The following is a 12,778-nucleotide window of genomic DNA, read 5'->3' as shown; positions in this document are numbered from 1 at the left end:
CGTGGACGTACATCAGCCCTTGCCTGCCCCTTCCGAGTGACAATTCCCAGGCTGTGGCACCAGAACTAGTTGTTTCCAACTGCACATTCCTGCAAGCCCCAGCTGCGCACAATGCGTTTCTGGTCCCAACCTGTGAATTTAATGGATCCTCGCCTTTCTTATGCCCAACGGCAGGCTTGCAGGGTGGCACGGTTGTCCTTTGCCCCCATGACAGTCAGCAGCAGCTGCAGAGAGGAGAGCTGGGCTGCCCTTGCCCACTCGTGGCTGAAGCCTGTGCGCGCGTTGCTGGTGGACGATCGGCGTGATGCCAGCTATGGGGACTTGCGTCTGGCCAGCAGCCATGGGCACGGGGCCAGGCAGCAGGGCAGGCAGGCCTGCTCCCCCAGGGCTGCTCTCCTGGTGGCATCCCAAATGTTTGCTTACACCCTTAGTCCGATACCCCACGTGAACAACCCTCTCCAAAGTGGCAACAGAGCTGTACGCGGGGTGGGGTATCAGAAACCCCCGCAGCTTCCTGCTGACCCTGCTGCCATTTTGGTGGCCCTCAGCATGCAGTGTCCTCTGGCAGCAGAGCTGGGCAGGTGGGAACCCACCACCCTGGGGCCAAGGGCATCCTGCCAGGGTCAGGAATAACTGCAAGGAAAAAGCGCCAGAAGGTCCCTCCTGCCTCGCTGCACCAGCAGGCACTTACTAACAGCAATAATGGTAATAATACCTATTTTCCACCCACCATTTGAGAAGCTCTCTGCTCACCCACCTGGGCAATGCTTTTAGTGCTCAGAAGAGGGTTGTTACTCCTCGCTGCATGGAGCAACTGAGGGTTAACTTTTTGGGAAGTGTTCCTCTCCGGCAGGAGAGCTTGGCCAGCCTTGCAGTGGTGGCAGCCAAGAGGCTGCTCAGGGAATCAGGGAATCGTTGCAAAATGTACCTGCCAAAAGCCCGGCCTGGCCAGCTGGTGTCTGCGCTTGCCCACCCATCTGCCCAGGTAGCCGTACCCTGCAAACAAATTAACTGGGGTTTTTGAGTACAGAAGTCAGGGTATCTTGAAATGATCCTGGAGGCAGGGAAGTGTCACTGTTGTCATAGCTGGACGTGCTGGCCATTTTGATAAAGGTAAAAAAAACCACCGTATTTTTGTGGTCTTCAGCCATCTGGTGGCACTGTCGGCTGCAGTGCTGGTGGGAGGCCAGGAGAGGAGGTGTGTAGAGGGCTGACCGCTGGTCTCCTGCCTGTGCAGCTTGCTGCTTGATCTGCAAGTGCCATCTCCCACCACTGGGTACGGCTGTGGGCTGAGGGGAGAGAAGCCGACCTGCGTGTAGGGATACCCACACTGGCACACACGCCCTGGAATAGAGGTGCTTCTCATCCTCTCCTGGGTACATGGCCGTGCGTGAAGAGCCAGGGTGATGAGAGGCTCTTCAGTAGCTTCCTGGCCAGGCTAGGTCTTGTGTCATGGCAGGTGACATGGGCTGGGGGACAAATCCTGCTCTGGATCCCCACCTTCCCAAAGGTGCAGAAGGAGTGGAGGGAGAAGGAAAGCAGACCTCAGTGGTGGTCTCAGCCATGTCCAGCTGTCCCTCATTTCTTATTAGCACTGCCCTGGGAAAGACTGACTCCCTCAAAACCCAGCAGCAATTAAGGAGAGCAGGTGCCAGGGTGATGGAGGCTGTGTGATGCTCCTGCCACACGTCCCAGCCCCTCACTGTGGCACCTGGCACTGGGAAGAGGTGGCAGGGGTTGCTTCCTGAGTAGCCACCTCCATCCCAAGCAGGAAAATGGCCATCTCTCACCCCAGTGATGGGCCAGCAAGGGGTCTGGACGCAGGGGGAAGGGGCTTGCAGGAGGACTGGGCTATTTGCTCTGAGGCAGACATGGATCCTGACCGGTGACAAAATGTGAGTGACGTGGTGTTTGTCCCTAGAGACTGGCAGGGCATGGGGCAGCACAGAATTCCTGCTGCCCAGCTTCGTTTGGCACTGTGGGAGCACTGGGGACGCTTCTGTCTGCAGAGGGATGTAATGTGGAGTCTCCTGGTGAGATGCATTTTCTTCCCTCACACTTCCCTTTTCTGTACAGCTCGTATGAAAAGCAGCAGATGTGGAGGGTGGCGCTGCCTGGCGTTCCAGGGGATAGCCTCAGGATGAACCCCAAAACAAAGCCTTCTTCCTGGGGCTGGCAACCAGGAGGAGGGACAGCTGCTGGGGCTTCTCCAGGAGCAGCCTAGGGACTGCGAGCCAGCACACAGCCCTGCCCCAAAGCTCGGGGCCCTTGGGGCCACGCTGTGTCAGCGCAGATGGGGCTACAGGGGGGACAGTGCCTCACCCTGTGTCGAGCAGGAGCCCTCCCACGCTCCCATTCCATGCCCCCGGCAGTGCAGCAGGATGGATAGTGCCACAGCAAAGCCCTGACCACACGTTTGGTTGTCCTTGTTCACACCTGCTGCAGGAGAGACTAGGTGAGACAGGCAGCATCTCAGTGGAGTTTAAGGGTGTACAAGTATCCTACTTGGCCTTCAGAAGTGCAACTGATAGCTCTACAAGCACTTAAATTACAATTTGGCTGGAATTTAAATGTAAGAGCAAGATACAAAATCCCATCCTCACCGCTCAGGCCCTTGTAAGTGCCTACATCTCCTGTGATGAAGTTGCATTTCTCCCTGTTTCCCTTCACTGTGCCCAGAGCAATGGTCCAACTGGGCTGCGAGCTGCCGTATTGCTTTCAGAGACGACACACATGTAGTGAAGCTGTGAGCGCCTGAAGCGCTGTCTCTGCGAGCCCTGCGGTGCTGAGGCATTTGCTGCGGGCCGGTAGCCGTGGCGCGGCGCGGTGCAAGCAGCCTGTCATTGCCGCTAATGATGTGCTTGATAGACAGGCTGGAAGTCTTCCAGAGAAAGTGTATGTGACACGCCTGGCGTGTCTCAGGCGGGCTGAGAGGTGAGGCCAAGACTCATCTGACACTCGTGATTGATACACTAGATAGATAAGAAAGGCAAGGACCTCTGCCCCAGCAAAACTGTTTGCAGACAGCATTTATTTGCTTTGATCTTTGATTTTGGTGTTTCCCTCCATGCTCCAGTAAATGAAACAGCTCAGGATCCAAGAGAGCCATTGCTTGTAAGTACCTCCTGTGTACGTAACATATAGACAAGCACACCTGCCACTGGGACTTGGAAATAACTGTACTATCAAATCCCAAATCGTAGTCTTCCTTTCCAACCGGGCAGAGACCCAGCATCCCGGGAGGTGCTCTGAAGTCAGCCATGCCCTGACATTAAAAGCAAAACCGGATACTTTTCATTCTGCAGTTCATTGATGCGCCCTCCAAGTTGCAGCCGCCAACAGGGACTCAGGCAGGCTCCCTTCCCTGACACGCACGGAGGAACCAGCTGGTTGCTACAGCCGGCGTGTGGCTGTGGTCACCTCCTGGTCTCGGGCTGGACAAGCCTGTCTGGGAGACGGCCACACCTGGAGCAGGTGCTACAGAAAGCACTGCATCCGCCACTCTTTGTCACCTGGGCTGTAGCACAGGGGCTGCGGAAGGGCTGGAGTTGCCATCTTTCAGATAAGCCCGAGCCATGTATCTTGCAGCTCTACGAAGAGCCATACTGAGTCAGAGCAAAGGTGTCTCTGCCCCAGGAGCGTGGCTCCAGCAGCTGCCTGTAGTGGACACCTAGAAAAATCTGTCTAAACAGGAAAAGCCTATAATGATATTTCCTCATGAGACTTTCCAGCCTCCAGCAATTTCAGGCTCAAGGACTTCCTGGGATGGAAGTGATGTTCCTATAGTTAATAGTCCTTGATGGATTTTTTTCTTCCATGAGTTTATCCTTGCAAACTTTTCGCATCCACAGTGTGCAACAGCAAAGCTGTCCTTGGCGGAATTATATGTTGTGCGAAGACAGATCTCTTTTTCGTTGTTCTGCACCTGCCCCATGCGAGTCTCATTCAGTGACCTTTTTTCTTGTGCCTCTGAAGCCACACAGAGCGTCTGACTTTTTATTTGACAAGCACCAGCACGCTGACATGAGAGAACTGCTGAGGGCTGCTGAGCTTCTTCAGTCCTGCCTATCTGAAACAGCCCCACGTTGCTGTAGAGCCATGCATCGGGATTTTTTCTCTCCTTTCCTTAAAAAGAAGCCCGTCCAGGACTGTAGGGCCCAGTTACACCGCCGCCGAGCTGTGCTTTAGAAATGATGCCCCACAGCTGTGCGTGGAGGGATCTGATGCTGAGGGGGCTGCAAGCCAAGATGCCCTATCTGAACCTCTCCGAATTTGCAGCGTGCACCCCCAGCCTTTGCAGCTTGCACCGGGCACTGCTCTGATCAGGTCATAAATCAGCATCTTCAGAACCTGCTGCCCCCCGGCGGGGGCCGTGCAGGGGCTGAGCAGCTGGGGGAAACCCTGCCCCTCTGTAGCCTGCCGAAGCTGTGCTCATGCAGCGTCTTGAACAGCAGTACAGCCATTTCTAGACTCAGGCCCCTTCTTGCTGAGATGCCATTAGCAGCTGTATTTTCCAGGCAGTGTCAGTTTCTGCTGATTTGGGCTTTTTTCTGCCTTTACCCTGTCATTCTACAGTAACACCTTTGGAGAAATTGATCCCCTTCTGCTTGCAAAAACGGGGCATTTTTCTTTTAGGGGAGTTTGGAGGTGTTGATGTCAGGGTGCAGGAGGGATCTGCTGGGTGATTGTCTGTGGAAGCTTTATAGGGGACCCCCCCGCCCCGGTACCAGCCCCAGCTCAACCCAGGGAAGAGGCTGCTGGTGCTGCCGGGATGGGGGCCTGCAGCTGGAAAAGGGGTCCCCCTGCCACAGCTTGCTCATCAGGCGGCAGCAGAGCCTGGGGACACAGGCTTTCCCCCTGCATCTTCACAGCAGCCCCAGCATCTCTGGTGGTGACCGGGAAAGGTGAGAGGAGGCCATTGCTCTTGGATGTGTAGGCAGCCGCAGCCTGTCGATGGGACACTGGGAGAGGGGACAGTTGGCTGTCACTAATCCAGCTACGGGTGAAAATAAGCTCGTTTATCCCAATCACTTTAGAAGCGTCACCACGGCTGTACAGCCAAAGGGGATGTTGTCTAAGCAGGGCATCCCTCGCAGCACTTCAGAGCCAGGAAGCAGGGAGCATGCAGAAAGCCCTTTTTACCCCAGAATTACCACCCGGGCAGGCTTGAGGCATCTGGCAGGACAATCCCAGAGAAGCCAGGGGTCTCCTGCTGACCCTGCTGAATCGGGGACAGCCGTCTCCTGCCTTCTTTTGGGCGAGCCCCTCCAGGCAGTGCCGTGGGCCTGGCTGGCTGACTAAACCTCCCTCTGCTCTCTGAAATGACATGTTTGAACTGGAAAGTAGTTGCATGAGCTTAATTCTCCTGTTTATTTCAAAAACCTTTTTCCTCCAAAACCTCCACAGGACTCAAAGCCTTTCCTGCAAGCGGCAGGGAGTTATTACTTGTGTATTATTGTCACGCACAGGCTGCAGGGGTGAAGGCTGATGGGAAGACTCAGTGACGGAGATGAAATCCTCCCCTTCAGCTCGGTCCAAGACCCTGGGCTGCCGCACACCCCCCCGGGGCAGCTGCTCCCCCGCAGCTCTGCCTGGGGCTTCCCCGCAGCTGCGAGGGAAGGCAGCATCGGCTCTCCGGCTACCGGCCTGGGCTTGCTACTCATTTTCTACAGAAGCCAATGATGCAGAAGTACTGCCTTCTCATTTAAAGCTGCTCACATGGGTTTTTTTTTTCCATGTTGGGGGTTGTCCAGTAATACTTGCTTTCTTTCTTTGTCTCCAACCAGATTGTGGCTGCTATATTTGCTATTGCAGGGATAGTTATGATGACGTACGCCGATGGGTTTCACAGCCACTCCGTTATTGGGATAGCCCTGGTGGTGGGCTCTGCCTCAATGTCTGCTCTCTACAAGGTAAGCACACCTGGGTCTTTCCCCCCAGAGAGATGCCAATTACCCCCGTCACTGGCATTAACTGCTCCTGTCTTAATTGCAAACCTCCATGCAGTTCAGTGCCACATGCCTTTCTTTGAGGGGCTCTGCCATAAACACACTGACTCTGCAACACTGCACTCGGGTATTCGCTTGCTTTGATGCCTGCCCTCACTTAGGATAAAAACTCCTACTTCCTGGGAAGTCTCCAGTGCCCGCAGCAGGACTTACAAATGCCCCACTTTCTTGAAAAATTAGGCTGCTTTTCTGTAGGTGCTGGATTTAATTACTCACTCTGAAAGTGCCCTGCAGAGATTTAGCTTCTTTTCCAAGTCACTGTGTTACCTCCCCTTGCCAGTCCTCCTTCAGTGGCATACGTAGCTTATGCTGGGCTTAAAATATTGCTTATCATGGAAATAATCATGTGCTTAAATTCCAAAGCACGTGCCTATGAATCAAGGTCTCATCCTGAGCAGCCGGGCACACAGCACCGTGTAAGATAGACATGCAGGCTTCTCTGCTGGGCAGAGAGACGTTTCACTTCTTAGCCTGAGACACGAATGTGCATTTGCCTCTCTGCTACTCATGGCGCTGAGATTCACAGTCCACAGAGAGGAATAAACACCTGTAGGGTGCAGTTCACCCACCCTGGCTCAGTCGCGGAGACTGGGATGAGGTGTAGACGTCTCCATCTGATCTAATTAATTGCACCGTACCAGTCCTCCAACACGCATTGGCCAGGCAAGCACTGCAGCCTTAACACAAGCAATGCAGGGAGGCTCGCCAAACTGAGAAGCATCTGGCTGGGTCCCTCAGCGCTGTGCTGCAATGCTTTGTGCTCACTTTTTCAGATCGCCCTGTCTCTTACATAAGGGAGGTCATGAAGTTTCATACAGCTCTTTCCTGTAAAAGAGCATTTCCTTGCCAGACCAGAGCCGTGGCTCTCCAGACCCAAGGAAACACCATGGCTGTGGAGTCACCTGCAGGCAGGGGGAGTTATTCAAGGCTAGAGCCTAGCTCTGCCCCTCTCCCACGGCACCGCTGCTTCTTGGGGGGACAGGGATCTCAGTGCTGCCTTCTGGGGATGAGTTCCTGGGGAGAAAGCGCTGTGAGCACACGTTGTCAGGCAGGGAGAGTGGTGCTCGCAGGCAGGCCGTGGTGCACAGGGGGACAAGGAGGGAGGACATCCAGGCAGCACGGACTGTGCTTGCTCACCACCGCAGCGCTCCTCAGGTGGCAGCTCAAGGCCTGGACAAGCGATGTCCCACGTAGGGAGACCACAAACATTGCTTCCTCTCCTCCCCCCTGCCCTGCTCCACCAAGTCATTTGTTTAATGTCAAATATTCCAGAACTTTTCCCGAAGGGAGCATGCAGAACAAAGACCGAAGGGTCTAGGCTGGGGTGAGCGCCCTTCCCTTTCAGGAGGTGCGTGGCCAAAGGTGCTGAGTCCCCTTCCCGCATGGGCTCATTTGGCAGCTGCCCCTGCCCGTGCTCCCAGGGGTGCCAGGAGAGAGAAGGCTGGGGCACACAAGCTGCTCTCCGCAGCTTCACGGGCAGCCATCTCAAGTGTCCAGCAAGCATCACCACATAGGTGCTGGCTGACACCGCTCAGCACCCAGCCCCTCAGCCCCAGGCACTGGCCAGTGGGCCAGGGGGCCGGGAGCCACTGGAGCCAGGACACCAGCATCCAGAGGAGCGGTGCAAGAGAGTTTTAAACCCACGTGTTTTCCTCTTGTAGGTTTTATTCAAACTTCTTTTGGGCAGTGCTAAATTTGGAGAAGCTGCCTTATTCCTGTCCGTCTTAGCTGTCTTCAACGTCCTCTTCATTACCTGTATTCCCGTCATCCTTTATTTTACCAAAGTGGAGTACTGGAGCTCTTTCGACATCGTTCCTTGGGGAAACCTCTGTGGATTTTCGATTCTCTTATTGAGTGAGTAGACAGGGGCTCTCGCACTGGTCGGGGTGGAGGAGGGTGCCAGAAATTGACTGCTGGTGGAAGCTGCAGACCTCTGCCATGCTGGAGCTGTTTTCTCTTCTTTTCAACCTAATTATTAGCTTGAGAAACCATGCAGAGAGTCCTTTCCTAGGTGGCAATGTAAAGCCCACTTCTGCTGTTATTGCCAAGCCAAAATATCGTGGCCCTCATTAGAAGGTGCTGTGCGACTAAATTCTAAAGCTTGTCCTAACTCCTACTCGTGAATTCTGCCTCACAGAGACAAGTGGCACTTGCCCAGGCTGTGACGGGCAGCAGCCCTGACGGCGGGGCATTGCCTTGGGCTCATCAGCATCCCCCGAGCAAGCAGGTTAGGCCGGGCCAGTCAAGGCCAGCCTCCAGCACCTCTGCTGACTTCAGTAATAGCTAATTGCTATTCCTAAAGAGCAGGAAACTTCTGAAAATGTAGCATTGCGTAGCGCTGACGGGGCTTTGGTAGGTGGCACTCCTCTCCTGCTGCCGCTGCTGTGCCACCAAGGGAACCCAGCTTGGGAGAGATGCCAAATCCAAGCTTTAGTGATTCACGGTCAGCAGAAATGGGATGCTGTTCCTTGTTAAACTAGATGTGTTGACTCTGTTGCCACAGTTGGTCCCTAAGCTGGATGACAGCATCACACCTCCTAAAACTTTTATTTCTGCGGGAAATAGCCCTTCTCCAGCCCCATTTTGAGTCCCAGCTCCTTTAACCCTGAACAGTCACAACGCTTGGCTCTAGAAGCACCTCCAGCGTACTTATCAGTGGGCTCAACGGAACTTTTCTGTAAGGAAGCAGTGCAGAACTTGTCAAGCGATCGCTGGGGTGCACAAGGTACAGGTACTGCTAGAAAACAGTCAGAGCCCCAGCTGATGACAAGTTCAATATTGGCAAGGCTCTCCTGGCTTTGTGAAAGCTAATCACCTTAAAACGAGGGTGAATTTGGTCCAAATCAATTATTAATTTGTCATAAGACACTCCCTGAACAGTGTATGGTATTACAATGGAGATGATATAATCATTCAGTTGTAATGATATTATAATGATATTATAATTTCATTGTATGAAATTATATTTAGCAAGTTCCTGTCTGGAAGAGGGTTAGATTTACAGCACCTTCCACCTGCAGCTGGAGGCAGCTTTTCTACAAAAAAAAGGATCCAGCCAGAAGCGACTGTTGGGCTGAAATCTCCCAGGTGAAAAGTGTTGAGTCTTTCAGCAGGGCCAAGAGGATTGCGGTGGAGAGTGGGAGTCACCGCACGTTACACTGAGACAGGCTGTACCCACCCGATCCTGCCACTAGACGCCAGCAGGATGTAGAATTCCCTGGGAACAGCAATGTCTCGGGCAGACGGACATGCAGCAGGCAGATTCTGTCCACAGGTATCTTCCAGGAGTAACAACAGAAGTTAACATGCCTTTTATATGAACAATATACAGAGGGAGTAATAAAGTATAAATGTTTCAAGTGACATTCCCTCTGCCTCGTTTCACTGTGGTAAAAGATGTTTTTCTTTCCTTCTTCAGCATTCAATATTCTACTAAATTTTGGGATTGCTATCACCTACCCCACTTTGATTTCTCTTGGAATTGTACTGAGCGTCCCAGTGAATGCGGGTAAGAATTTCTGCCTTGCATCTTAATGAATACATTAAATCTGTGGCCTCTCAAATACACAACAGGGATAAAAGCAAACAGCTTTATTAAACATGTTTTGCATCTTCTCTTAAAGACTTACGAAGATCACACTGATTAAAAATGTATACTTTATGTGTTAAATATGTATTGTATAACATTACATGAATGTTCATAATCTCTAGAATTTCCTTTTAAATTACTGTCTGAAGAAGCCAGCGTGCTGAAAAACAAACTAGATTTGAAGTCATCCTTCTCTGGGCTGGGATGAAAACTCATGGAGGAGTAGAAATCAATTCTTAATGATTTCTTCAAGGCAGGCTTAACACTAAATTGGAACAAATAAAAGTGCTTACATTTTAGAGCAAATATATATTGGTAGTTCTGCTTGCCTTGGTAAATAACACTGCAGGTGTTTATCAAGTACACTGGACAATTCAGTTGTGGGCACAGCCTGGTACATTGTCAGTTTTCTGAACTTTAGTGCAGGCCAAGAGCCTGCAGAGCCCGAGAGGGCTGGGCAGGGGAGCGCAGGGGCAAACCTGGCCCAAACCAGAGCCACCTCTCCCCAGCCAGGCTCCTAAAACCCAGCGTGCTGAACTGGTGCCCTGGCGCAGGAGGCAGCCCCCAGCTTTGTGCTGGCTACACGCAGGCAGAGCCGGGCTCCGCTGGCTGCCCCGGCAGACTTCGGTACCCGACGGTGTGCTCCCCACCAGGGTGCACGCATGGCTCGGCCTGTCCAGGGTGTCTTACTCAGCAGGGCAGTCAGGGTGAGAAGAAAAATTTTCATGGAGGAGCTGCTGTGCCGGGGAAGGGGAATGCCCTTTTCTCTGCACACCTGGACCTCAGCGGGAGTCCCTGTGCTGTTGGCGAGCAAAGGAGACGATGCTGCTGGAGACATCAACTGCAGCTCCAGGCATCATCCCCTTTTGTGCCCCGAGCCCACAGACCAGCTCTGCCTGCTCTGAAGGGGCCGTACCCTGCTGTGTGCTAAACCAGCAGGAAGGGTAGTCTCCCTGCCACCATCTCCTCCATGGTCATGTTCTCCTGCCCCAGTCAGCCTTCAGAGCCAGGGAGGCGAGGGGGAGGGAAGGGGATACTGCCCTAATGCTTTGTCCCACATAATAATACCCGTTCAATGTCCCACACAGTTGTTGATCACTACACGAGTGAAATTGTCTTCAACAGTGTCCGAGTAATCGCCATCATCATTATTGGTCTGGGCTTCCTCCTGTTGCTCTTGCCAGAGGAATGGGACGTCTGGGTAATAAAGCTCCTCACACGTCTCAAAGTCCGGAAGAAGGAAGAAATCCCTGAAGGGAATGGAGACATTGCTTCAGGACTGCCTAACAAAAGCCGGAGAACTCGCCCCTCCATGTCATCCTTTGCTCATTAAATGCTCTTTTTACCAAAACTTTGTGGTTAACCTTATATATGATGATGCAAAGGTCTTTTCTTGGGAAGAAGCACACCTGTCCAACACGGTGTACATACCTGTACAGTTTTGATATGATCACCATCTAAGGCATCGAGTCTTGGCATGTCCAGTTTGCTTGTACTTTTTTCACATCAGACCTTTCACTTAAGTAGTACACTGAAAAAAAAACAAACTGCAAACCAAGAACCTCTCTTCTCTTTTTAAATGAATGTAATATATAGTCAAAATATATTATTTGCATAGGTTATTTTAAAGAATGATTTTCATGAAAAGCAGGGCAGACATTTTGAACATTAGGTACCGAATGATGCATTGCACACTGTGATTTAAAAGAAACAAATGCTATGCTACATCACACGTTTATTTTTGACCAGAGCTGTACTCTAGAAGTTTTCAAGGAACCAAAAGGGAATCTTTTTGGGGACAGGAAGATGGGGGGAAGAGTGGAAGGAAGGAGGTTTGGAAATCACTCTACGTAGATGAGCACACCTTGCGCTGCAACCAGAAGAAAATTCAAGCGCTAAAAACGCTTGCACTAAAGCACTAGAGAGAAAGCAGTATAGAGCCCAGATCTCCTTATTCTGCACATGACTGTAGTCCACGTTTAAAATCATGCAAGAGAAATCCAGTGCCTTCTACACAACTCTTGTCTTTATCCACGCAGAACCAGGTCCCACTGCAAGGCCCTTGCGATGGCAGGGCTCGGGCTTGCGGCCCCGGGGGACCCCAAATTCCCACCGACATCAGGACATGCCCCCCCCCCCATACGCATCATGGCTTCTGTGGGAATGTGGGGCCCAGGGGACTGCAAGTTTGCGTGCAGGAGACCTGGTTCTCTTCTCACGTGCACAGGTTTTACCCCTGTGTGGAGCTGCGCTTGACTAACACCAGTGTGAGGAAGGGGAAGTCTTGGTCATGTGTGGGACAATCCGACTGAAAAATGGTCAAAGGGGCTGGCAAGAGCGTGGTTGCTGAGGTACAGTCTGAGAGCACGGACTAAGGGGGTGAATCACCAGTTGCTTTTACTCCATAATTGTGAGTGTTAAAGAGTTAAAAATGTAAGATATTTACATCAAATGTAACACTTTTTATGAAACTTGTAAGCACCAGGATGTTTACTTACGCGATTTTGGTTCGCCATTAAATTTCTATCTGTGATAGATCACATGCTATGTAAAAAGTGGGGGGGAAAGGTTATAGTTTACTATTTTTGAAGTTTACATTGTTGCATACAAAATGAAAAGTGTTCTTTTGAACTGCTGCCATAGCCTAAGAGTCCCTGCTGCCACTGAGGCCCTCTTTGTCTCAGGCAGGGGTGGCATCCACTTTAAAACATTTTAGCAAATCAACTTCAGATTCCATTATCTGTTTGGCAAAGCTAAATAATAAAAAATTTTAAACTCACCCTTGGTCAATGCTGTTTCCTTCTCTTGACTGCACCTTTATTCCAGTTTTACTGCGGGTAGTCTTTGGCCAAAGTGATCAGAAGGAAGAGACACGATCATCAAAGCAATCAAGGCCAGAACTGATGCCCTGCTTGCCAGCCTCTCCTCGACGGCAAAGTCTGCTCCAGGCTTCCTGGACAAATCCATTGGGAAAGCTGATGTTAGGCATCAGTCAAGAAACACGTATCTGGGAGAAGCAGACCTTCCTTTGAAACCATCGGTGAGCAGCCATACGTGTTCATGCTAACAGGTGTTTAAGGGCTATGGATGGGACATGAGTTTGTACATTAATAATTAGGCCCTAGTCCAGGCTGTATGTCATTCCCTACATGTCTCTTCATGGCCAAACAGACACTAGAGA

The 12,778-nt window shown here is 51.7% G+C and overlaps 1 protein-coding gene across 2 annotated transcripts in view; it reads left to right on the top strand.

Moving 5' to 3' along the window:
* The window catches only part of SLC35F3 (solute carrier family 35 member F3), a 188,452-nt gene extending 175,925 nt beyond the window's left edge, over positions 1 to 12,527 (top strand). Inside the window, exons 5-8 of one of the 2 annotated variants that reach the window (XM_063329024.1) lie at positions 5,787 to 5,912; positions 7,670 to 7,862; positions 9,427 to 9,516; positions 10,686 to 12,527. In XM_063329024.1, coding sequence (XP_063185094.1) covers positions 5,787 to 5,912; positions 7,670 to 7,862; positions 9,427 to 9,516; positions 10,686 to 10,930 — 654 coding nt within the window. In that variant the 3' untranslated portion in view covers positions 10,931 to 12,527. The remainder of the gene's footprint in view (positions 1 to 5,786; positions 5,913 to 7,669; positions 7,863 to 9,426; positions 9,517 to 10,685) is intronic. The other variant, XM_063329025.1, reaches the window with a different exon arrangement.
* Positions 12,528 to 12,778: the final 251 nt, after the last annotated feature.

Source organism: Chroicocephalus ridibundus, chromosome 3 (assembly GCF_963924245.1).
Source record: "Chroicocephalus ridibundus chromosome 3, bChrRid1.1, whole genome shotgun sequence".
NCBI classification, from domain to species: Eukaryota; Metazoa; Chordata; class Aves; order Charadriiformes; family Laridae; genus Chroicocephalus; species Chroicocephalus ridibundus.
The sequence above is the reverse complement of the archived record's forward strand: the minus strand, read 5'-3'. Positions and strand labels throughout refer to the sequence as shown.